Below are 25,441 nucleotides of genomic sequence, written 5' to 3'. Positions count from 1 at the left end.
ACCAAAACCCATGAAGGATGATAGGAAAATAAGGCAAAGCAACAGCGGCTGGGCACATGGAGCTGCAACAGCACCAACCGTGCATCCACGGGTGGCCGCGGCGCCTTTGGTACCAACAAGGATTTGGGCAACACTGAACGTGACAAGGTGGCAGAGCTCCTTGAGGCAAAATCAATACCACGAAAGACTAAAGAGGATGAATGAATGATAAAAGCTGTCATCTTTTTTGGCCTTTTTTATCTATTTATGAGCAAAGGTTGTGTTCTCTGCACAGGTTCGAAGTGCTGACAATGCTGTTACCGGGGGCTGCTGGTGATTGCTGGTGTGCTCCTCCAAAAACAGGGCAAGAACCAGAAGGAAAAAATCATCAGTTCAAAAGGGAAAACTAGAACCAAGCTGCCCACCACATCGCCTTCTTTCAAGTCGTATGGTTAAGACTTTTTGAAAAAAAAAACACAAGAAAGAAACCAAAAAAATCAATCCAAGGCATTTTGAAGAAGGTCTCGGGGAAATGTAAGCGTGTTTATATTCAGCCAGATCCAGCTGCGTGCTTTACGTGTTTAAGAACGCGTAAGTAAAGATGGCAATTTACCTCTTTAAAAATTGATTAATTTTTAAATAATGATTTCAGCACAATTCCTGCCCTCACCCCTCGCGCCGCCGGCGCTCCCCCCAAGATGGAGCCCGCTCCCCGCTCCCCGCCGCAGGTGAGGCCCCGGCTCCCCCCGGCACCCCCTTTACCGCCCCCCACACACCGTGGCCGCCTCCTCAGCCGAGGCTGCCACGGATTTGGGAATTTGGGGGCTCGTTACCTGCGGCCGCCGCGGCGGGGGCGCTCCCCGGCAGCGCCGCCCGCTGCTGCAGCTGAGGGCGGGTGGCGGCGGCCAGCAGCAGCAGCAGCAGCAGGGAGCAGGAGGAGGAGGAGGAGAGGTGCCCGCGGGCCCGCGGCATGGCGGCCGGCCCGGGGGCAGCGGAGGTACATCGCGGGGCGAGGCCGAGCCGGCGGCGGAGGCTCCGGCAGCCGGGGCTGAGGCGCCCGCCCCCGCCTCTGCCTCGCTGCGTGCCGGGGAGGGGCTGCTGCGACAGCCTGGGCTGGGCTGGGCTGGGCTGGGGGCGGCCCTCACGGGGAAGCGGAGGGCTGAGGGGGGCTTTCAAACCCACAATGTCTGTGGTTGCCAGGCTCAGCAGGCGGCCATCTGCATGGGGGTGCTGTGAGGAGCGGCTGAGGGAGCTGGGGGTGCTTGGGCTGCAGACCTCAGTGCTCTCGAGAGCCTCCTGATGGGAAGGGGTGGGGAGCTGAGGTCGGCCTCTTCTCACAGGTAACTGGTGATAGGACCGGAGGGAATGGCCTCAAGGTGCAATGGGGGAGGTTTAGGTTGGAAATGAGGAGACATTTCTGTCAGCAAGAGCAGTCGGGCACTGGGACGGGTTGCGCAGGGAGGTGGTGGCGTCACCGTCCCTGGGGGTGTTCAAGGAAAGGTTGGACGTGGCGCTTGGGGACATGGTCTCATGGGTGACATTGGTGGTAGGGTGATGGTTGGACCAGGTGAGCTTGGAGGGCTTTTCCAACCTTAAAAAGTCTTTGAAATACATCAGGACCACCTAACACTGAATTTCATGCCTGAGGTGTTGAGCAGCCCATGTAATGATGTTGGACAGGACCAAGTCTCCTTCAGCATAAGGGCTTTCAAACTGGCTGATGTTTTCAACGTACTGCTTCACCAGTGAATATAAAATTCTTTGAAACGTATAAATGTGCTTTGAGATTACCTTCCCTGTTAACAAAATAAAAATTAGCCAAATAAAATCAATAAAATCTTAATTTTACATAACACCTTAGGCCAAACTTGTTTTCAGATCTCAGAAGATTTTTATGCAATGGAAAAAGGAGTGGAACACAATTACAAACTGTTAAAGAGCAAAACTCTTTGTATATTCAAAGGAGTAGCTGTCAGGTTACAGTGCATATTTAACATGGATTTCACAGCAAAACTAAAAAAAAAAGTATTTTCCTTATCGTTTAATGCCATTCTGTACAAGTAGTTATAATTCATTAGTGATAATAACAACGTCACATAGATTTGGGATTGTCACTGAAAATACAATTTTCTCACAGTTGCTGACAGTTTGTTGGAACCTTTGGAGAAAAAATGAACTGACTTGAAAAAATGAGCTGAAAAATGAGCTGAAAAAACTTCACCCACTCGTGTTAGGGACAACAGCTGCCGTGGGAGTTGTGCTGCACTGGGAGATGTACACCTGCCTCAGCTTTAGGTAGGTACTCTTTTTGCTACTTTTCTTTAGAATAGCTGAATAAGTTGGTCTCCCTTTTCTTCATCAACACCAAAAAATGCATCCCACAGAAACTTTAATTCTTCTGAACGAATCTTGATTTCAAGTAAACAAGAGGGCACAAAAAGCAGACAAATAAAGCCATCATTTGTCAGATATGTAACTTTCCTCTAATGACTCACAAGGAGAGATTCTCTCTTGCATTTAGAAAACATTTTTTCAGTGCCTGTTTGCCTAGGCAATATCCTTTCAAACAACTTTCCATTTCAACCTTTTATCAGGGCTCTGCAAAGAAAAAGGAACTGCTTCTGCACAGCTTCTGTTAAAGTTCAGATCAGTTTGGAATCCCCATTATCTTGAGTGTTCAGAAGGAGAAAAGGGATGCAGACAAAGCTAGCAAAATACTTTAAGCAATTTACTTCCCTGGTTAATAAATCTCTCTGATGAATGGGCATGTGGTATTGGGCAAGCGTAGATCATGTACGTGTTCATTTCTAAATGTTTTTTTGATATGAGGGGCTCTTAAAAAATATATTAATTGAGTTTATTTGGGGAGGAATGGTTTAGCACATTTGCAGCTACAACATTGGAAGTGAACAATGATGTGAATATGCACAATTACTCATATTTAAAATTCTGAACTAAATCTGTTAAATGTGTGTTAAAACATGTTATTGAAAGTGGTTCACAAAAGTAAAGTATAGAAATTAGGCATTTGCCCTGAATTTAGGTAAATTAATGAGAAGGGACTGCATATCTTAAAGAGTACAAACAATTAAATCCCATTTCAGGAAAAAAAAAAGAAATTGTAATCGGGGTTATGTTTTCTTAACCAAATTTTCTTTGAAAAGAGATGAAAACTGATGATGAATAATTTACTTCACCCACCTGAGTATTGATTTGAGGTATACGTCCAGCAGTAACTCCTATCTTTAAAGGTAGCTCAAACACTTTTCAAATTTTGAACAGATTATAGAATACACGTACATCATTAACCACTGAAGCAATGTAATAAGGCATATGATAAAATTTCCTCAGGGGAAGGAAAGCCGGTAGAGATGAAATCGGTAATGTAGATATGCAGTTAATACATAAGCATGGTCTGCATGTGATGTTGTAAAAACTCGTGACATCTTTTTTGCTTCTCACATTGGGAAGGCCTATGTTACTTTGGTCCTGCAAGTTTAGTCTTGGTGTGCTGTACGTGTTTGTGAAGGGGAGGTAGTGGTTCAGCACCAAATTGGTAGCTTTGTCAGAAAGATACAATAAAAATTGGTAGCTTTGTCAGAAAGATACAATAAAACACAGCTTCTGAAATACCTGGTGCGACTAGAAGCTTCTGCCAGCACTAAACGAAACTCTTTATCTGTTTGAGACAATATTTGAGAAGAGGTTCATATAATTTTTTTAATCAAGTCTCAGTTTCCACCATGTTCTTAAATTACTTGAACTGGTAATTTAAAAATACAGTAATGTACTAATATTTATTAATGTATTGTCAGTTAGAAACCCAGACAACAAAAGAAAGCATAACTCAAATGGAGGTACTGAAGTTCCATTGATGTAAATGACCTTAAGACATAGACCATCCTCTTCTTTAAGGGGGTTATGGTAATGGGACTTGGAAAAAACTGTTCCCTTGTTGCTGTAATGATACAGCTGTTGTCACTAATTTCTCAGTAGTGCATTAGTCTGGAACTGCTGAACAGGTTTAACAATCACTGTGTTGATAACCAACTGAAGCTATCCAAAACTAGACCAGGGTTGGCTGCATTGCATATTGAACAAACACTGAGAATTGTGCTTTGACTACTGCTGTGATGTTTTGTACACAAATTAGGCGTAGCTACTGTAAAGTCACTGGAAGCAGTGAAATAAAAGAAATACCAGATTTTCATGTTCTCAGTGTACCTTCTTTTGTCATTTCCCTTAAGTCAGCAAGTCCTCTATTAGCAATCCAGGAAACTCAGTAGTTTGGAGTTTTTCCACAAGGTTTCACAAACGCAAACAATTTTATTTAAACAAATCAATGCACAATGGATGGAAAAGGAGTGTATGCCTTTATTGTGATGCAAAGTATATACTGTCACCTCACTCAGAAAGATGGGTATGACTGTAAAGTAGACTGCAATTCTGAGATAAAATCAGTTGAATAACACAAGAAAATAAACACCACTTCTGAGAATTTTCCTAACCAAAAGGTTAAGTATTGGCCATTTTCTACAGTGATGCAGCAGCTATAAAATCCAAACTAATTGCTCCTGGGACATGGAAATTTCTGTAGGAAAGCCATTTTCTTGTGACAAGGGAGAATTTGTGACCAGATTCTCTTTTTTTTGCGTGTGTGATTATGAATTCTTTTGACTTGACATTAATAGATACTGTTAGCTGAGTAGAGCTGTATAGATACGACTGTTAGTAGAGAACCATGGTTGCAAATATATACTATGAAACAGTTATAGGCAAGTTGGATATATTTTAAAAAATGTAGGGGGGGAAAAAAAAGAAGGAAGTCATGTTAGTGAAGAGATGTTTTATTCCAAAATCTAAACATCAAAATCAACTTAATACTTAAAATACATTTTTCAGACAGTTTATCCAATCATAGTATTTTGAAATTGAATACATATGTAGAAAAATTAAACCTAAAAAAATTCAAATTTGAAGTAGGATGAAAAGAACACATTGAAAAGTAAACCATAGCTCAATAGCTATTTTTTATATCAGTACAAAATTACTGTGCTATAATACCCATACTTTTTGCAAGATTTATAATTTAATAAAAATAAGGTGACTTCAAATGTATATTGCTCTCTTTAAATGTACCTAGGACCTTGGAAATAAGTTCATAGTTATTGAAAACATTCCCATTTGTTACAAATATTTACTACTTAACTAAGAAACCCAAAATGCAGCAGTCTTGTTAGTATGTTAATTTTCTGCTTGTGCAAACAACGTTATACTGATTTAATGCACGAGCAAAAAATCAATGCAAAAAAACTCCAGTAGGATGAAATAAAACTTACATTTTGAACTTACGTGTATCATAGCAAATACCAGTTGCCTGAAAAGATTTTTTTTAAGGCTTAAATGCTACATTAAATCATTTACTTTACAAAAGCCAAAGATCAAGTTATTCAATCTTAATGCAGCATATTTGCCGAAGGTCATTGCATGTAATGCTAGATTTCCTGGGTCATCATTTAAAAAAAAAATTACAGAGTGGTAAGAAGTAGACCAAAATTCTAAATATCATAATCACATGAAACAGTAGTAGCACTACAGACTCAAACCCATTATTGTATAGTCTCTAGTCATGTCTTCCACAGAGAACTTAATATTGTACCAATTCTCAATAATTCAAGAGTTAGTAATGGATACACTTTAGAATATACATCATGTTTCACCCAATGTGGGTGATCAAAAACTTTCTACGCGCCATTCATTTACCGTGTCATTTTAACACCTTGGTTTTGTTTATGTCCTTAAAAATACTGACCACTGCAAGTCAACAAATGCTACATGCCTTCCTAGACAAACAAAAACAGACGACTTGGCAGTGGACCAGTTCTGATCACATCTTATTGCACTTGGGCACTAGGAGCTAGAGATTCAGTACCAAAGAGTTCAGAGCCCACTCACATCAGTGAGTCAGGAGAGCTCAGCATGTAATCACGCTCCAACATGTGGCACTTATTTGTGGTAGAAGGCTATTGCCAACACTTAGAGGTTCTTCCCATCACAGAATTAGGCAAACAAAGAAAAAAAAACAAACCTCTTTGCTGCAACGCTCAACTGTTAGGCCAACTACTTTTTAATATACATTTCTATTTTCCTTTTATAAAATCTTTCTTTTTTTCTTCCTCAGAAACAGTCAGCTGCGTTAAACACAAAGGGTGCAATTCAAAGCCGGTTGCAGTGAATGTCAGGTTTGCTGTGATTTCGTTAGACTGTGGAATAGGTCTTACTCTAGACCACAGAGAAAAACAGTAGATTCTCAGCATGGTAGTGCTGCTCCATTACTGTTCGGGAGGGTGTAGGAAAAGTACTGCAGGGCCTATGGATAACCATCAGCAGATCTTAACATTGCAAAAATTTAAGTGCAATACGAATCCTTCAAAGCACCAAGAACATGCTGATTATAGCTGAAATATTTTTAAAACAGCTGTGAGAGTTTAGCTCAGTGACTAATTAGCCATGGACACAAATTTAGGAACATCTAAAAGTCTTTGCTTGGAACATTGCATAAAGGACGGACATATGTAATAAACTTTCTTAAAGTTTCAAAAGCATTATGTGAATCAAAGATACACGTATGAATCAGAATTTAAATCAGAAAAATGGGACCAGTAAAATGATAAGCTTAATACTAACATTTGACTTTGCAGTAATGTTAAACCAAAGCCATCTCTACAATTTGGTAGTGTTTCACGAAAGCAATGTAAACCTATAAATTAGGATTCTCTTTACATTTTCTAAATATTGACAAATATAGAACTAGATAATATGCATTTTGTAATATAAATCACCTTTTAATATGCAACATGAGATGCTGCAATAATTGCAAACTGGAAAAGTTATAGAATTTCATATTTCATTATAAAAGATATAGCACTTATAAAATATTTTCATTGACTAAACAATTACCTAGTTGCTGACTTTATACATATAAAAACTATGCTTCTGAAACATAACTCTCAAGAGGACTAAGTCAATTATCTGTTACTGTATTTGTTTTCTGTTGTTTGTTTTTTTTTTTAAAACACATGCGGTGTGTATCATATGGCCATCAGTTGACTCAAGGACATTAAATATGTATTTAAATATGTATTTTAGGAAGGAAATTAAAGTTCCTTTAAAAGTTTTAACAACCCTCTGAACTATTTGCTGTAAGAATACATCAACGCTTGTAAGCCACTATGAAACTTACAGTGATGCAAGCGTGTATATATGTGTTTTCTGTATGCTTCCAGCCAAATCTAGAAGGCAAAAATGAAAGGTTTCTTGTACCCTCCTTCAGGAGAGCATTCTGTTCAATCTCCCTGAAACACAACTGTTGCTCTAAACTGAATTTGGGGTGTTTTCTATTTATATTCATTACAGTAACCTGTATACTCCATTTACATATGTTACTTCTCTTTTTTAAAGAAACTGGAAACTAGAGGACATGAGACAAGCAACTATTTGTTTTTATTCTCTAGTAGAATGTAAGACAATAAAAATCACTTAAATAAGTATTCTGTGACTTCAATAAATGGAAGAAACTTTCCATAGCTACAGTAGATGTACCAATAAAATGTACCTCTTTATCCTGAAAAACAGCAAAATGAGTTTCCAGTTGCCACAGAAAAACAAGACGTAGTTAGCACTGACATTGAGGGCTACGCTATCCCTTCCACGTCAGCTGAAGAAATCTTGACCATGATTTTATTTTATTTTTTTTAAACTCTTCTCCTTATAATGCCTAGACATGCAAGTAGTCTAATAAATTTCAAGTCAACATGGTGTGTACATGTAAGGAAGACACACACATAAGAATTAGAGCTACTGACCTGTCTGGCAGTTTCTTAAACCTCTTAACCTACTGAGATTAAGACTGAGTAGAAGCAATCTTCTTGCACATAGATAATAAATTGACAAGGTGTGAGAACTAGAAGCCTCTGTAAGTGACAAAGTGTGTTTTATACAGTCACATTTTGGGGCCAGGATAAAAGTGTCTCCTGATTCCTTACAGTACTACTAGTAATAATACTAGAAGTAAAGGCAAAAGTAAAACGTGGGCCACACCAAAGACCTTGAAAATTCAGTGAAACCAGAATTTTGCCCTACACTTTTCTCAAACTAATTAAATCTAAACAACTTGTCTAAAATAAAGACATGTAAATGGATAAATATGCAAGCCTAGATCTGATATACAAACTGGTCCCCACAGCCTTTCTGCTGTCTCCCTTAACAACTCAAATACCATCACGGTTCAGTAAGTAAGAATGGACTTAACAGCGAAAGCTATTTGTGAGTTGAACATCTCAGAAAGAATGCAGAAATGAGAGTTGAATCAGACCATTCATTTCAGATAATTCTGGGTTTACTGGGCATTGCAGTATCTATGGGTGAGACGCATCTCAAATAAAAACCACAACACAGGAAACAAAAACAAAACCAGAAGTTTTCATCCTTCTAAGAGCTTGTTTACATAGAAATCCCATTGGAATAGTTATAGCAGGAACCCTTCTTTCTGTATCTGGCTGCATGCAGGGAGTCTATTCTTTTTTGGAGAAGAGGGTAAACAAATCCGATATAAGGCCTCTCTGTACGAGTTTAATTAAGTCCACTCTGAGATGTGTGCAACACAGCTACATGTGGTCGCAAGCCAAATAACCACCTAATTTACAGTTACATGGCTACTGAAATGCATATAGACAATGTTCTTGTGTGCTCTCGTAAGTATACGTGGCTTCATTTTACCCAACCAATACTGAGGGAAGTAAGCTAACAATAATGTAAACCCATGGCTTGAACCCACTCAAGTTTGGTATGTTTATAAACAAGCAATGAAATCAAATACTTAGTGTCTCTACCAGTAATGAAATGTATTGAGCATAATGAAATGTCTTTTGTGCTAGGAAATAAAGATTGAATGAATGAAACGAACCAAGCCAACTCAACCTTCTCTTTTCAAGCTCTTCCACATTGCCAGCCATACTTAGCTTCATTAGACAAGCTCACTGTTCTCTCAGGGCATGCAAGAGTGGGGCTAAAGTACTGATGCAATCTAGATTGCATCTAGATATATTTGGATGGATGATAGCATAGTTCAAACAGTCTGTTTTGCTCTATCTTGCAATTGGAGGTGGTCAACCATGGAATGCCAGAATGATTAACAGTTTCTCCAAGATGTATCAGATAACCTGTCACACAGTATTACCTCCATCATTTTGCCAAAAACTGAAATTCAGCCCAAATAATACACAGACTCAACTTCAAACCCTGTGGAGGTTTGACCTGCATGTACAAGCTATGCTCATTTTTTGTGCTGCCAGCTTTCCAGAGCAAGGAAATGAAGTGTAGTGTACTAAAACTCAAATCAACTGAAGCGAAACGTGATCTTGAAGCCAACAGCTTCCCTATATAGTTGCAACAAATGGAGTCTGTGTAGAAGTTCACGTGAAGTTGGTCTGTGAAACAGCCTACGATATCCCAGTAAGCAAAATCATAGGACTAAGTTTTTCTTAAGGTTTTTCACACAAAAATCAGTGCAGACATGTTAGATTAATACAAAAAGGAGGATTTAAGTATATTGCTCTTCTTTTGTACGTGCTGATATCTTGAGACCAGCAGCTTTGCAGTCACGAGTGTTTCTTCCTTAAGGGGAAACCAGTATTTGTAACTAAGGTGTAGGCATTTTAAAGTTTCAGAATGTCTCACAGATAAAACTCTGCTTATGCTTCTGATGTTCCTTCCCCATTCTCATGTGGTTGCAGTTGTTCTCTTTCTTGTTCTTCTTGAGGTGGTCTCACACGTTTGAAAAAGCCCATCTATAATTCAGAGGAAAAATGAAGGAATTGCAGTGTGATGGTCAAAATATACACACATCCTTTCTTTTTCTCTCTGCTTCTTGATCAGATTTTAACAACCCATACTTTTTTCTCCTCCCACTTGCTTTTTCCTTATTTTTGACCTCTGTAATCAGCAAGTACTAGCTGAAAAAATTAAGCCAAGTATTTCAGCACAACTGCAGACATCATCTTTTATTCAACTTCTTCCTGACAAAGCTGAAATGTTTTCACAGCTATTTAAAAGGTTCACAAATTCAGGTCATTAAGGAAACGGTGTATTTCTGCAAGCTGCTGGTACCGTTTGAAGTAATACAGCACTACAAGGGAAACCAACACAAGAATGAACAATGCAGTACTTACCCTGTACATAACAAGCACTAGGACAGCCAAAAGCAATAATCCTGCTAGGACAGCCAAAATTATAACCCACACTGGTACAGGCATAGGCTGTGGTTGAATGCCCCATGTAATATTTGTAGTAACCTAATGGGGAAAAAAGCAATTAAAGACATTTTGCACAGCAGCAGAATGTTAAGTTCATTCATTCATTTTAAGTAGTGCTTATCTTGATTCTATAATATTTAAAATCTGTGATTTAAAAAAATTAGAAAGTTTAAATAGTGACATAGAAGCTTCAGTGTCCCTAATTTATTAGGATTTTCAGTTGTTTTTTTCTCCAGTCAGTGATACCATAGCAACATGTATTCTATAACGCTTGGTGATTTTCAGTACAACAGTAGGATTTCAGAAGTGTTCGAGATTTAGAGAAAAAATAATAAAAAGTGTTTTTGCTTTTCCTTTCTTTTCACCCTAAATGGGGGAGAGGGAGATTTTTTTTCACCTTCCTCTGGGAAGAAGGATTCAACTCCACAAGGTTTAGGAGATAAAAAGCAGTTCCTAACAGGCACTGGAAACCATATTCAAAAATAAATAATCATAATCCTTTTTCAGCGTGTTCCCCCCCTTTTCTTTTTTAAAGATCTGTTATATTATACTGCCTACCAAAAACTTAATCTGGCAGCCAAATGAAGTGACCCACATGTTCCCTTCTGTTTCTACCCCATCTCCTTTCTCTTCAAACCTCTCTAGAGCACAGATGGTCTTTTACTTCCACACACAGCATATTTGATATAATATAATCAAGGTCCATTATTCAGACTAATGCAATAGAGTGCAATTTTCAAGTCACATATTTCTCTAGCAACACTGACATTACCAAGAACACTAGGCCTGTTCACCATCACTTCCTTTTTTCATTTTTCAGTTAAATCTTTAAAGCTACAAATATTGTGAACGCTAGTTTTTTTTTATATTGTGAACGCTATATTTTTTTAGCGCAAAAAATATTTTTTGTACTTGATTGTGTGCATAACAGTAATTAATTTATGAATAGAGTATCAAATGAAATTAGAATTAAATCAAACCATAAACAGCTATTGAGCAATCTTTCTTTTTTCATTAATTTTGAAATAGTTATTTATGTTATCTCACAATGGATGTAAATGACTTACCACTGTAGAATTGTGGATATCTTCAAAGGAAAGATTCTTATAAGGGAACTCTATAACATTGAATGAAGCAGATGATTTGAGAGAATAGGAGTGATTCTGATTTTCTTTCTGGATAAGAAAGACAAAGTTAGTGTTGTATGTGGATATCAAATCACTTATGTTTCAGAGACAGGGACATACTACACACAGTCACTCACATTCATGAAAGTTTGGGTCCAAAGGCGTGACTTCAAATACAATATTGCACTCTTTCCCCTCTCCAGGTGGCCAACTTGGCAGACTATCTTTAAACAATCAGCATTCCCGCAGCCCTGCGTGTAAAAATAAGGAAGGATATTGGAAAATATTTGAAAATTTAATGGCCTTATTGGATTCATACATGTACTTTATTATTCTATTAACTGGGCAAAGCAACATAAGCTATTTAAGTACACTAAATAAAACCCAATATTAAAAAACTACTTGAAATATTCCATTAGTCTGCATTCAGAGAAGTGCTATGTAAGCCATTTCTAGGTTTTTGGAGCCCAAAGATGAAACTACTGGCAGTAGCTCTATCTATGTAGATATTAAAAAAAAATATCTGTAGTGTGGGAGACAGCTTCTGATCAATTCATGTCATCACCCTCCACATGTTTTTGATGGGAAAATTCATGGGAATTAATGCATCTAACAAAATATGCATTGTTGGATTCAACAGGAAGACTTCAAACATGACTGACTGACCTAACCTATAAGCAATACTTAGAACGTCAGAAGTTTAGGCAGCATTTCTCAATCACATTTACATTAAAATCCATAAGATAACATTGATGCAACCCCATCAGTATTTCAAGAAGAAAGCAAAGCTAAATAAGGCTTCGTTTCATAACCGTGATTTTAGCTACGCTACAGCTTAAATCTCTGTGTAGTTTAAGCATTGATTTCCAAATTGAGGGAACAGAGCTGTATAGAAGACTAACACTGAATGAAGTGCTCAATTTGACCTTGTTTTTTAAGGACATAAAACTTAGCAGCACAAAACTGCAGGCACATGCCTCATTGGATGACTACCCTGAGGAAAACATATGCATTGGGGAGGGTGGGGAAAAAAAACAACACCCAAACAACAGCTCCAGAGCATGGCTTTTTGTCTGTTACCCTTTACAGAACAAGCTCTAGCCCATTTTCTGAAATGATTCTGTGTCTCGTGGATCTATACCTCTCCCTTAAAAACCCAGCATCCTATGGACATACCAATGTTGAAAGCTTACCAAAGTGTGCACATCCCCTTCAATGGCAGTTACATCCCTTCGACCGATGCGATGATCACGATTATCTTCCCTGCTAAGCGTTTCATTCTTGTCATCATCCTTAGAAGTAGAAATCTAGGATACATCAAGGAAACACAAATAAGTCATTTTTAACTTTGGGGTTCACAGATATCTCTATGTAAGTTACAAGGGTCATGTAAGTTACAAGGGTCAAGAAAACATATAACTTAGGAGGTTTCCCTCTTTCTATCCTAGTTAAGGTCTGCAGTTCTTCAGACTCAGGTTTCAACCACAGCTATAATTAAAACATTATTCCTGCCCTTTTCTTGATCACTGGTGCAAATTTCTAGTAACTATCACAGAGCCTCAAGTATCTTAATTTCTCTTCAACTCAAAACTTTTTCTTGTTTAGATAGAACATAAAAATACTCTTAGATTGCAGTGAAAAATCTGATATTGCAATATTCTAAGTATTTTACCTCAACGTTTCAAATTTTTACCTCTGAACAACTGGTGGGACTTTTGGCCTAGGATAATTAAGTTTGTAACAGAAAAAAATAAAGCAATATTCTTGCAGGCAATAAAACCTAGGAAATTCACATCAACAGCCCTGATGTTTTTAGACTGTTTTTAAAGCCACGTTCAACATAATTCCATTGCTTTGGACTTAAAACTCATGGTTTTCAAGAATAAACAGAAAGTATACATTTGGGTTGACAATCTGTTGTCTACCTTTTATTTCACTTCTATACATTGGCAAGTACCACCAAACAGTGGAGTCTTGCTCCTCGGCAACAGATGAAAACCTAACTCAGCTTGTTAAAAGTTCTCAGGGATTTGGGTGTTTTTAAGAGTTTTTCCAAACAAACAAACGTACTTCATTCCACTCAAGCAAAAAGAAAAGCCCCACTTACCTTAATTTTCAGTGGATTGATCTCCATATCAGAAGTGCAGTTCATGGGACCATCAATTTCATACTGAACAATATACAACAGTGTGTAGTTTTTATATTTGTAAGGCCACTGCAGAGTCATCATCACCTTGCTGAAAGCACTTGGGCCATTATTTCTCAGCTGATTATGAAAATAAAACACACATGTAATAAACCTTCTTGGTTAATGCACACCCAGCAGTTAGTTTATACTTGAGCCATAAATGATACTGACATGAAGACCCTTACCCTCAACAACTTGACACGAAAACGTTAACTAAACTGCAGTCCCCCAGCAGGCAAAACTTAAAATTATTTCTGTAATTTGATAAAAAAAAAATTCTTCCAAGTAAAGCCCTATGGCACAATTTACTTTTTTTTGGCCCTGATGAGATGTAGTTTTTGTTGCCTGTTACATGAATCACAGCCACTGTGCACATTTCATCCAAGACACTCTGAGCACAGATACACATGCCCATCAGTTTCTTCAGATAAATGGTCTCTTATAAGTTATGGAACAACTTCAAATAGTTATTCACACAGCTCTCAGTTTTGTTTGATTAAACAATCTAGATTAAAGCTGTGATCATTATTTAAGGAAGTTTTAAATACTTAAAATTTTTCACGGCAGAAGTCTTTCACAATAATGATTCAGAACAATTGGAATACTAATAAGGATACTGAATAATTTACAACCATCAGTCATTTTCTGAGTTCAAGGTACTTCATATATTTTAGCTAGATTTCAAAGGGCTAAAAAAATCTTACAGACAGTAAAATGTATAATCATGTATTAAAAAAAAAAGAGTCTTGTACTTGTCCACTGCTGTTACACTAATTGCAGGCATTCTGACCCTTCTTACACATATCAATTATTGACCCAGCATAATAAGGTCTTTATTTTGTTCTTGCATAGAAACAAAGATAATTTATTCTAGCAAAAAAGAGACACCAAAGAGTTCTTTCTCTTTATCACAGAACTGTGTCCCTGAAATCAGTAGTAATGGCATACCTCATAGATATGCTGAACTAGAGGCCCTATATCATCTTCTGTTTCTGGATTCTCCTTGGGCTGCCAATTTGCAATAGGAAGGAATATGTGATCAGGAGACGACACACTAAACAGTGGAGCAAACAAGTAGTTACAATCAAGTGTGAAACATTAAATGAATTTCTCTATAACATCTCAAAAAAATCAAGGTGCCTAAAACCTGCAATTTTTCATTCTCTGTATTTAGAATAAGCTGAAAAAGCAGAGGATGAGTGGCTTGCATATTAAATGTTTGATTTTCTTCTCTACGTGAAAAAATGGAACATGTAGTTAGTGTCATTTTTTCCTGTCCTAAACTTCGGATTCACACTACAACATTTAGTAAAGTATTAGAAGAATTAAGATCTATACATGTCACCAAGAAAACATGGTGTGAAATGTTCCACTAATGGAATACTGATGGATGTAGAGACTCATCAGTACTCATAAGAATAATTCAACATGCACTGAAAAGAGTGAAGCTAGCAATAATGCTTTTCAGTGATTCTCCACCCCTGCTCCCCCAAATACTAATAAAATTAGCCCACAGTAATGAATATAATGAAAATTTAATAACATGATGACTCAGAAAGCTGAGTTAACTGGCTAAGCAAGAGGACTGTATAGCTTTTAGTTATGAAGTATGTATTTATAATAAGTAGGCAATGGAGATAATGAAGTCATTACAATATTAATATTATGCTTAAGACTGAAGAAGGTGAAGCAAGCTTATCTTTATAGAAAGCTTCTGAACCTTGGTTTTAGAAAAGCTTTGTGGAAGAAGGAAGTGATCTAGAGAAATGTCTAACCGTAAAAATGAGGTGTGATCCCCCCTTTCCCCAAAAATAACTGAGAAAAGAAGCCAAACACCCATTTTTTGGAATTAATTTTGTAATTATGTAAGGTTTGGAAGTCCAAAGAATGGCTAGAAAACCATTCTTTTTTATGCTAAAACAATTCTGTATGGCTTCCTGAAAACTAACATAGGCAGTCCTGGAAGTTTATTAAATTATAAAGAAACAAACAGACAAAGCTTATTTGAGGTAAAAAAGATGTATTAAAATAGTATCAGTGCATACCCTCTAATTTCAACAGCTGCTGAAATGGCAAGATCAGCTTGGTAGAACGCTACTGGACTTAGGTTGTCATACAGATTGGAACTGAAAAAAGAAGTTAATTTCTTAAATGAAGTGAATCGCGTATTCAAAAAATTTCAAACAGTTACATGCAACATCAGACCACAACTCACGAGTCACTGTAGAAAAAAAACATATGCTAAAAACTAAAAAGCACATTCCAGCGAGGTCTTATTTTCACGCACACCAGTCCCACACTCAGCACAGGGAGAAATTAATAAAGGAAACAAAGCTTGTGCTGACTCTGCTCCTTAGCTGCCATGCCTAAGAAAATGCTGAGTGACATCAACTTTGTAGCCAGCAAAGCCTAAAGCTCCTCTTCAGGACACCTGCTTTGCCTAGAGACTTGGCCTTGACCTAGCCCCACAGCAGAAAAGTGTGCCCGAGCTACTTTTGCCTACCCCTCTGCCACTGGCACAGCTTACTAGATGATGGAGAAGAGGGAGAAAATCGAATAGACAGCTGTGCGAGATCAAAGAGATTGAATGCTGCCATGGCCTTTGATCAGTATGGCAAACCACTGTATCATTAAAATAGAATGTATCATTAAAATAGAACGCCAGGCTTACAGTTATTTAATTCTTGTAGATGAAAAATGCGTGTGCATGAGAATAATTTATTTGCAACATAGGAAAAATGAAACCCTTAAATGGTGGAGGAAAAAGGTTTCAATCACATCTCCAAATCCTAAGTATTTCCAGTAAACACACACTCATATTTATATCTCACATTTATATGAAAGTTCTTATAATTAAAAGGACATTGCTGTTCTGTTCAATTTTTTTTAGACTCTCCTTATGCTGGCTACAGTACAGCACAAAAATTGGTCCACTGCATATTGCATCTGCTAAAGCCATGATATGAATTGCCTCTTCTAGAAGCCTTAGACCTCTCATTCTCAACATACATAAAATTTGAAATTCTCTTTTTCCATCAGAAAGAATTTCATGTCCAAACATTAGTTTTATAACAGGGCTAGAATCCAAAACAAAAATTATTCTGTGGCACCACACAACTACTAGGAAACCACAACAGCATGCAGGTACAAAAATACAAGATCTGTCTTAAAACACTTTAAATGTTTTTGTTCCTCATTATTAAAACATCAATGTCACTTCTGCCATTACATGTTTAAGAAGTAGCAAAAGAAACTACATTCAAATAGGAAACTGTTTTCCTACCTTGTCCCTAGATTTTAAAAGCATAAATCATAAAAGAATGTCCGTGTTTTTTAAAACATTACCAGGCAAAAACCATAGATTTAATCCAGAGTGAACCTAGAGCTGCTCAGTTCAGTCTATATACCTCGCATACGATCTACCAGGTGACATGCATATTCACAGATTACCATACCTTCGTATTTGCAAGTCAAACTTCACGGAGGTATCCATTTCAGACTGCTGGTGCACGCTGAAGCGCAGGCCAGCTAATAGCTTCAGAAAAAAAAATCACCATGGTTCAGTGGAAGCACAATAAAATGCAAGATAAAAGCTTCTTAATACTTTTATACTACAATGAAATTGCTTGAGGCATGTGGTCATCTGGAGTACACATACAGAATTGCCAAATAAAATTGTGCAGTTCATCACAGCAGTAAACGAACCTTTCTCTACAGATTACAGCTGATGCATCACTGCCATAAACTAGAACTATGTAGTGTACATCATGCTTGCCCCCTTGCTTCAGCCATTTTTAAGTAAAACTGAGCCTCCACGTGTGTTGCAAAAACCACTGTAGTCTAAACAACAGGGCATAGTTTAACAGTTCAAAATTCACAAGTTCACAACGTTTGTTGTAAGTCAGTGCACGACAGTTGCTTCAATGCTTTAGAGGTAGCATTTATTATTCATCTGTGAAGATGCCTCTTAGAATAAAACACTGTCAAAGTGTTTCTAGCTGTGACTGATTCTTACTCTACTTCCTCAGAAAACTAGACCTATTATGTGATATCTTAGTATCTGCTAGGTCCCACTAAGTTTTTGATTTCGTCTAGTTTCAGCTACATTTGATGTAAGTGCAGAGGTCTCAGATAGACAAAACCCTCAAATTTCACAAAGCTACACAGAAGCACTATTACTTTTCCATTAAGAGAAAGGTGTATTATGAACTAGCTCTTTATTATATACTTTAAAAAGTCAGTATCAGATAAATCTAAAGACAAACCCAGGAGGGACTGAAACATCTGTTGGACCAAACCTTACCTTAGTTCCTGCTTTCATGGGATTTCCCAGGTCACAAACCACCATGCGAGTTTGATTCTCAGTTTTAAATGCACATGACAGTCTTGCTAAAGCCTGCAAAAAAAATAAGAAGAAATATTACCAAATGTCTTTCTTTACCTTTTGATATCAGTATGAAATTCTGGAGAAGAGCATTAGGTATGCCACATTAACTTTAATCCAACTTCTAAGTCCTAACATAATCACTAAACCAACTTAATAAAATCTGAATATTGAAGTCTGCATGGAGACATATTTCTGGTATGAGACATGTTCTATCAAGGTTATCGAAGAAAAAAAAATCATCACTCTTATGTTGGGTAGCACTGATGATTTCTGTGACAAAGCACTTGATTCTTTAAAACATACATCAAGAAGCACTGACAATCAGACAAGGGTTAAAACTCTCTTCAGGAAATATGGATCGCAAGGCCAAATAACACGAAGATTGACTAGCTTAGCTCCTCTGAGACCTCTTGTTGAGTATCAGATTTTGTGTACATCCACAAAGCAAGAGTCATTTCATGACTGATAAGCCGCATTAGAAAGGTCTCGAGTGGCCGAGGCAAAAAGAAGCAATTTTACCTCATTGTTACGAACAACACCAATGAAATCTGCCTGGGGAGGAACAATGACAAAGAGTTCTGCTTCATAGGCTCCTTCCCCTTGATTCTGAGCATTGACGATTAGTGTCAAGGGATTGTCATCACCAATATAGATCTTCTTCTGATCGCTGAAAAAAAAATGTGTAAAAATTAGTTCTGCATTCAGGTTGCTACGTATATTGCATTTAACTAACTCAAAGCAATGAGGCACTCAGAAATTGTGTGAAGGCATTAGAGAAATCCAGAGGCAGTACATATGCTTCAAGAATATCAAGAGAGCACTGCACTATATTTAAAAAACATGACTATAATCACCAACAAAAAATGGAGCAAATACTACATATATGCTGTTTTATGAGATAATTTTTTAAATAAAATCTGCAATAAACTATAAAACCCGACACTTTTTTTTTTTTTGACAGAGAGCAAACGATTAGTAACAACTATTATTTTATTTTTTATTAATTTAACAACAGCATTGCAAGCTCTCAAACTTTATAAATCAAGTGTGGACATTAGCTTTTCCTACGCCACTTTTCTCATATAATTAGTTACCTTTCTACTGAAACCTCCAGCTTCGGTTTGCAGATATTATCATCACCACAATCCAGCAGAATATGTGCCTACGCAAAAATCAAAAGCATATTGGTTTAATAATTCCTGCATCTCTTCTACCACACATTTCCAATAATGTTGTTTCAACACTGAATCAAAAAGCCTGCCACAATCCTGAATGTTCCTGGCAGATCCAGGACTAATGCCTAAGTGTCTTCATCCTCTTCCCTTACTTTGAATAATCTGTTTGTCTTGGGCTGTATCTCCACTATCCTCTTTCCAAAGAGGTGTAAAATCTTTATACAAAAGGGTAGAAACCCAAAAAACTGTCACCGTATGGGAGCTATAAACTGATAAGACACATAGAGCAGCACAGTATGTGGAATGGATGAAATACTCCAACACTTCAAGGATAACATCTCAGTACTGCTATTAACATATGTTCTTTAGAATACTGTTACACTGTCTGGGTGAAAAAAGAAGTCCAGTGCTAAAGAATAACACTGTCTGGATAAAAAAAATAAAAAAAAATCCAATGCTAAGGTATAATGTGTCAAAATTTGCCACAGAGAAAAGGAAAAAAAGAGAAGAGAAACATACAAGTCGAATCAGAAGTTCCACAACCCAGAGACTAAAGCCTATATGCATATTTTTGTATCCTCATTTTTCAGAAGTGCTAGGATGAATGTAGTAAGTGTTGAATGCTGAAAATACATTCTGTGTTCTCACATCACAGATCGCGTCAGAAACGTACCTGTCTGCTCATGTTAGCAGGAGTGAATTGGTTGAGGATAGGATGCAATCCTGTTGCATCTGCAGCTGTCTTGTAATCCAGGCGATATTCCATAAAAATAGTAATGGGAGTTAGTTTGTCTCTAAATTCAGATTCATCCTGAGGAAACCAAAGATTTGAATTACAATTAAAGCGTGTAAATAAAACAAAGTATCCCTAGTTAAGTCATCCCAACAATATTGACCAGTACTTTTGTTTATTGGTCTTAACTTCCTTCTGCTAGGAAGGAAAAAGCCAAAACATTAAAATATGTGAGCTCTGTTCAGATTAGAGAATCTCAGAGAACCTGCAATATTAACTCGTTATATGGGCAATTTTGGTATTAACATGCCTGTTTTACAAGTGTAAACCTAGAGCATACAGAAGGATTAAGTCAAAGCTCAGTAGCAAGGGGCTTAGAGCCTGTACAATGACACTCTTTTCTATCAGACAAAACATCTGAGGGATGTTTAGCAGTATACAAAGATATTCAGCTTTGGGCTTCGTAAAAATGTTCTTTTGCACACATTCTTTTTGGATTTGTTGAGTTTCATACTTTTCAAATCATTCCATTTATTAAGTTTTGATCTTGTCTTTCAGAGTATTTACAAATTCTCTTCGTTTTACATTAGCAGCCTATTTTATCAGTGTAAACTCTGCTTCATTATTGTTTCCAAAAATACTGAAAATTACTGAACCTAGAACAGTTTATTACAGGACCTTACTTCAGAAGCTATCCTCTTTGGACGGAAGCCTAGTGATAACTCTTCCTGATGTTTTCCAACTACTTTTACATCAACTTGAAGGTCATCTTGTATCATCACAATTTGTTACTTTCCATATGATAATGTCAGGCAGAAGAGTAATAAAGTTTGCCAACACTAAGACCTGTGATGTCTATTTCCATCTATTTCCCTGTCCTCAATGAATCCTTGATGATTACCACTATTTTTCTATTTATTTTTTGTTGTATTTGAGGGACAGAGAGTGTTAAGTATTGTTTACGCTTGATTTTTAAGTACTCAGTGGTAAATCTGGGCTGCATCTAAGTTACATAGCTACACTTTCAGCTTTCTTTCCTTTTTTTTTGCAGACTCTGTTTCTCCTACTGGGTCACATATTTTATTGATTTAGCACCCACAGAAATTTGTAGGGGCTGAAGCAAAGACTGACAAGGAGCCAAGAGTCTTTCAGCCTTCTCTGGTGCCTCTGTTATTTGCTGATCTTTGCTTTTTAGTTGCAGATCCATATTTTTCTTCATTTCTTTTACCTCCAAGATAGAAGCACAAACTCCGCTTATTGACTTCCATGCTTCTTGCAAATCATAAATAATTTTTTGCCTAGACGAGTTCTTCAAGAAGTCAATAACAAAGTTCAAAATTCAATTTCCAGTCCCCTTAAGTGACCAGGACCTTAATCACAACACTATCCATTGTTCATCCTCTGACAGCAGCTATAACCCGGGAGAGACAAATGGGTTTAATAATTCTAGGTTTATCCATCAGGCATAAAATTTCTCTAGCATTTTTTTAAACACGTTTAACACAAGGAATTTTAACAGACAGTGCACCAGAAATGATTTCACTGAAGCATAAATGGAAACTTACCCTCAGAAAAGCATCAAGTTCTTCACAATTCATTTTGCCCCCCTTTGTAATAGTCATATTCTTAGAGTGGCTCGGCTGTTTGCTGTGGAGGAAGAGAGCTCTCCTTATGGCTCCTTTCTGCTTAAGTTTATCCAACAGCAGCTCCACCTGGAAATCTGTCCAATCCAAAGCATTCAGATTAGGGATATTTTGTCCAATTAAACACAGAGCACATTCACATTGAAATGGGCCTAAAAGCTAATTTCTGCCAGAATAAAACCCTAACACTTGAAGCTTTATAAAACCTCCAATTGTTTGAATCTAAAACCTGTTAATGCATTCTCACTACAGTAGCTAAGAAGCACTATTATGGTTCGAAACTGGACTCTGCTCATTCTTTCAAAACTGAAAATAAATTACTGTTTGAGCACCTATACATTTATAATTGCTTTGGAACTGCAGTAAAAAAGCTCATCCACCCCCAGTAAACACTGAAACAATCTTGCACATAACATTTATATAAATTAACTGTAATGCTAATCTAACATTAGCAAATATTTTAAATATATAACAGCTATTTACATGATTTTTCCCACATCATACCTCCTTTATGGACATTGTACAGAAAAAAAAGGAAATGCATTTACAGTCGTAAGGGAAAATGTGATTACAGCAGGCTATCTGCCACACTACAAAAATCTCAGACAACTTAACCTGTTTGAAACAATCTTTCTGATTCTGATCCAGAAAATTTAATCCCTAAATCAGTTACATCAATTAAAGGCTCACAATTTCAACAGAAATATGAAAAGTTTTATGGCTTATTTTTAAGGCCTAACAATGCATGTACTTGAACATTGTTATTTAAAACTCCTTTCTAAGTAAGACTTCATCTCACTTTTGCAAAATACAACGGACTTCAAGACTATTTCCACAAAATGTTGAAGCATATGCTTGAAGTCCTACTCTAAATCTTAAGTCCTACTCTACTCCATACGCTAAAAATTACACTGATTTCAACCAACACAATTTCAGAAGAAAAAAAACTACTGAAGAAAATCCTGTAGATCTTTACGGTTACCAAACTGTCGGGATTGTGCTGTGAAAAAACGGTGACCAGTAATCATGTCTGCAAAGAGTATAAAAAGTCTGAAGTTTTTAAACTAACAAAACTTACTGAGCGAATTAGGGAGCTTTCCTTTGCCATCTGCTTTCAGGCAGAACTTGACTTTGAAGCTGTTTTGGAGGAAAAAAGAACAGTTTATTTCAGTTTATTTCACACACTTGTGTCCCCTTATTTTCTTCTAGAACTCTTCACTTTTTCTCAGTTCAAATGTCTTGTGTTTTGAGACTCTAGGTCACTCCCAAGTCGTATTTTCTATTGGTGGAAGAGAAACTGTAACTTACTAATATTAGGAGACAGCAATGAAAACAATGCAAAGCTTTGGATTCGTGATTCATGTAGAAATAGTCACCCATGTAGCAGAGTGTTTACTCCTGCAATCAGAGGTGAGTCATACACTCGTAAAGCTAAAAGGAACTGCCATACTGAGTTTAAAAGGAAGTCAGCACTAGAAAGGATAAGTGGGTTTGGATAATAGTACAGGAACAAGATTCCACTGAACCAAAACCAGTCCACGCCGCAGACCATTCTGCATATGTCTTCCATAAGCCCACTCTATTTTTTGACTAGAAAGTCTCCAGATGAAAACATTGCAAGAGCGGTGTAGTCTATTTCTACCTTGGGAAGATCTTACTCTATTCAACACAGACAAGTGGCAATCTCTGCAGGAACACTGGATTGCCTCCTACCTTTTTTTTTTTTTTTTTTTTTTTTAAAAACTGGCTCATTAGATTTCATGAGTCCTTTCAGAATTGGAAGACTATGAAAATAGAAGTTGAGAAGTTCCCTCCCCTCAAAGGAAAATTGGGAAACATTGCTTACCAAGAAACTTTTACATCTGACAGCATACAGGCTTTGTTTTCTGGGTTTAGAATGGTTGGATTAACTTCCAGGGCAGCATTCACCCTAATAACTGGTCTGGCCCTACAAAGAAAATACCCTTTTCAACAGCATTCAGCACCACGGTAGACAATAACCTTCCACTGAACTATGAAGTACACACATATGTGTGTACTTCACTTTTGTGTGTAAAAGTGTGTACTTCACACTTTTAAACATTTATTGGAACTTCAAGAAAAATTATCTTGGAATTGATAAGGAAAAGCAATAACCTTTGCTGCGCTCTTTTATTACCATTACAGTTTTAATATGGACAGCTAAGGCTAAGTGTTAATGCTAAGTGTTAATGCAGCTAAGGCTAAGTGTTAATGGTAAGTGTTAATGCAGCTAAGGCTAAGTGTTAATGCAAAGCCCTTCCTGTTTTCAGCGCAGACAAATGAGGTGTTTTCCCCAAATGAGCCTTGATGAAGATATTGAGACTACACAGTGTAATAGTTACCAACACCCTACACGTCAGAATCTAAAAAACTGTTAGTCAGAAAGCTTTAAACACAGCTTATTTAAATTTTCTCTTAACAACAGATATATTGAGAGGGATAAATAATTAATTGCAGACTGCAGATTTACACAGCGTAAAGAGCAGTGCAGCCTTTTTACCTTGTTATTTCCGGTAGTCTGAAAGGTGGAACAGCAGAATTTCAGGACTTCCCTCTTATCTAGCTTGATTTTGTAACTAACGGATGCCACTGAGCTTTCCTTCTGCATGCACTTATGTAAAAAGCATAGAGCAATACTCACCTGTACAAAACAGCCGTGTCAACCCCAAAGGCTCCAACAATCAAGTCTGGGAAGAAAGGACAAAAACTCCATGTTAGAATTTATTTTTAAATCTATATTGTCAGTCAGTGGAACTATTAAGTTCATCTAAAGCAATATTCAGAGCCAAGGACCTGGATATCCATTTTTGTCCACATCTGTGGCTCCTTTCAGCGAGTACCCAAAGCTGGGTGGCATAGTGCGAGCAGCCCACTGCCCTTCAAGAATTTGAGACGGGACTGCGTTCAAACCAGTTGCTCTTCCATTGTAGATATAGACAAGTCCTCTCTTGTCCTCTCCACCGTATGGTGCAGCAACTGCAATATCTGCAAGCCAAAAGAACAACCTTCAACATCTCCCGACACAGACATAGGAACATATTTGTGCAATGTTTATCTATAATTTCTAATATTACAGTTTCAATGCGTGTCAGTAAGGACAAAGCATGACCAGACTTTAAAGTTCAAACTACTCATTTAAAATTAAATGCAAATATTCACTAAAAACTATGAATGTTTAACAAGAACATGTCATAAATTTCTATGGAAAAGGAACAGTTCTACGAACACTTCTGCACTTTTCTGATTTACAAACCATATGGATTTGGGATGCTCTTGATTTTATGAAACGCCCAGAATTAGACAATGCTGGAGACGAATCACAGAACAAAGTGGGCCTGTCTGCCCATTTCATTAATACACTCATGCTTCTCGAAAGGGTGTGACATTTTAACACATGCAAAAGATTCTGAAATCAGCGTAAAGCAATGTTAAATATTGAATTCCAGTCTACCACGATCATGGCTTGGCAACACATTTTATTGAGAAGCTTCAGTTACTGCAATTATGCTATCTCTTCAGTTTAATAAATTAAAGAGCTCTTATCAATGAACAGTAGTAAAAATGCTAATTGGACTCTGTACAGGAAACACTACCTCTAAAGACAGCTTTAAAAGTGTACACGTCATCTAAATTTAAGATTTCCCCAGCAGGTTCAAAGACTTCCTTAACAACAAAGTGTTTAAATATTAAACAAGATACGGAAATATAATTAAATTATTCCCTCTTAAGTTTGAAAAAGGTGCATGAAAAAAAAAAAAACCACACACTCAAAAAATTACCATTTTGTGTTTTGGCTCATCTTTACCATCTTTATGAAAACAGTAGAAATTTCAATCCATCTTACTGAGACAAAAAATTACTTTAACACTACCAAA

The 25,441-nt window shown here is 37.1% G+C and overlaps 2 protein-coding genes across 2 annotated transcripts in view; both read right to left on the bottom strand.

Annotated features, from left to right (window-relative positions):
* The window catches only part of FAM171B (family with sequence similarity 171 member B), a 32,285-nt gene extending 31,334 nt beyond the window's left edge, over positions 1 to 951 (bottom strand). Inside the window, exon 1 of the mRNA XM_038182238.2 lies at positions 813 to 951. Coding sequence (XP_038038166.1) covers positions 813 to 951 — 139 coding nt within the window. The remainder of the gene's footprint in view (positions 1 to 812) is intronic.
* A 3,859-nt stretch (positions 952 to 4,810) lies between these two features.
* Positions 4,811 to 25,441, bottom strand: part of ITGAV (integrin subunit alpha V) — a 44,552-nt gene continuing 23,921 nt past the window's right edge. The window contains exons 13-30 of the mRNA XM_038181953.2: positions 24,360 to 24,551; positions 24,208 to 24,253; positions 23,392 to 23,493; positions 22,624 to 22,682; positions 21,468 to 21,622; positions 19,843 to 19,980; positions 19,089 to 19,156; positions 18,514 to 18,661; positions 17,911 to 18,003; positions 17,063 to 17,142; positions 15,653 to 15,733; positions 14,556 to 14,661; positions 13,527 to 13,685; positions 12,613 to 12,726; positions 11,557 to 11,670; positions 11,360 to 11,467; positions 10,209 to 10,331; positions 4,811 to 9,827 (exon numbers count right to left, since the gene is read on the bottom strand). Coding sequence (XP_038037881.2) covers positions 9,732 to 9,827; positions 10,209 to 10,331; positions 11,360 to 11,467; positions 11,557 to 11,670; positions 12,613 to 12,726; positions 13,527 to 13,685; positions 14,556 to 14,661; positions 15,653 to 15,733; positions 17,063 to 17,142; positions 17,911 to 18,003; positions 18,514 to 18,661; positions 19,089 to 19,156; positions 19,843 to 19,980; positions 21,468 to 21,622; positions 22,624 to 22,682; positions 23,392 to 23,493; positions 24,208 to 24,253; positions 24,360 to 24,551 — 1,982 coding nt within the window. The 3' untranslated portion in view covers positions 4,811 to 9,731. The remainder of the gene's footprint in view (positions 9,828 to 10,208; positions 10,332 to 11,359; positions 11,468 to 11,556; positions 11,671 to 12,612; positions 12,727 to 13,526; positions 13,686 to 14,555; positions 14,662 to 15,652; positions 15,734 to 17,062; positions 17,143 to 17,910; positions 18,004 to 18,513; positions 18,662 to 19,088; positions 19,157 to 19,842; positions 19,981 to 21,467; positions 21,623 to 22,623; positions 22,683 to 23,391; positions 23,494 to 24,207; positions 24,254 to 24,359; positions 24,552 to 25,441) is intronic.

The sequence above is a fragment of the Anas platyrhynchos genome, chromosome 7, assembly GCF_047663525.1.
Source record: "Anas platyrhynchos isolate ZD024472 breed Pekin duck chromosome 7, IASCAAS_PekinDuck_T2T, whole genome shotgun sequence".
NCBI classification, from domain to species: domain Eukaryota; kingdom Metazoa; phylum Chordata; class Aves; order Anseriformes; family Anatidae; genus Anas; species Anas platyrhynchos.
The sequence above is the reverse complement of the archived record's forward strand: the minus strand, read 5'-3'. Positions and strand labels throughout refer to the sequence as shown.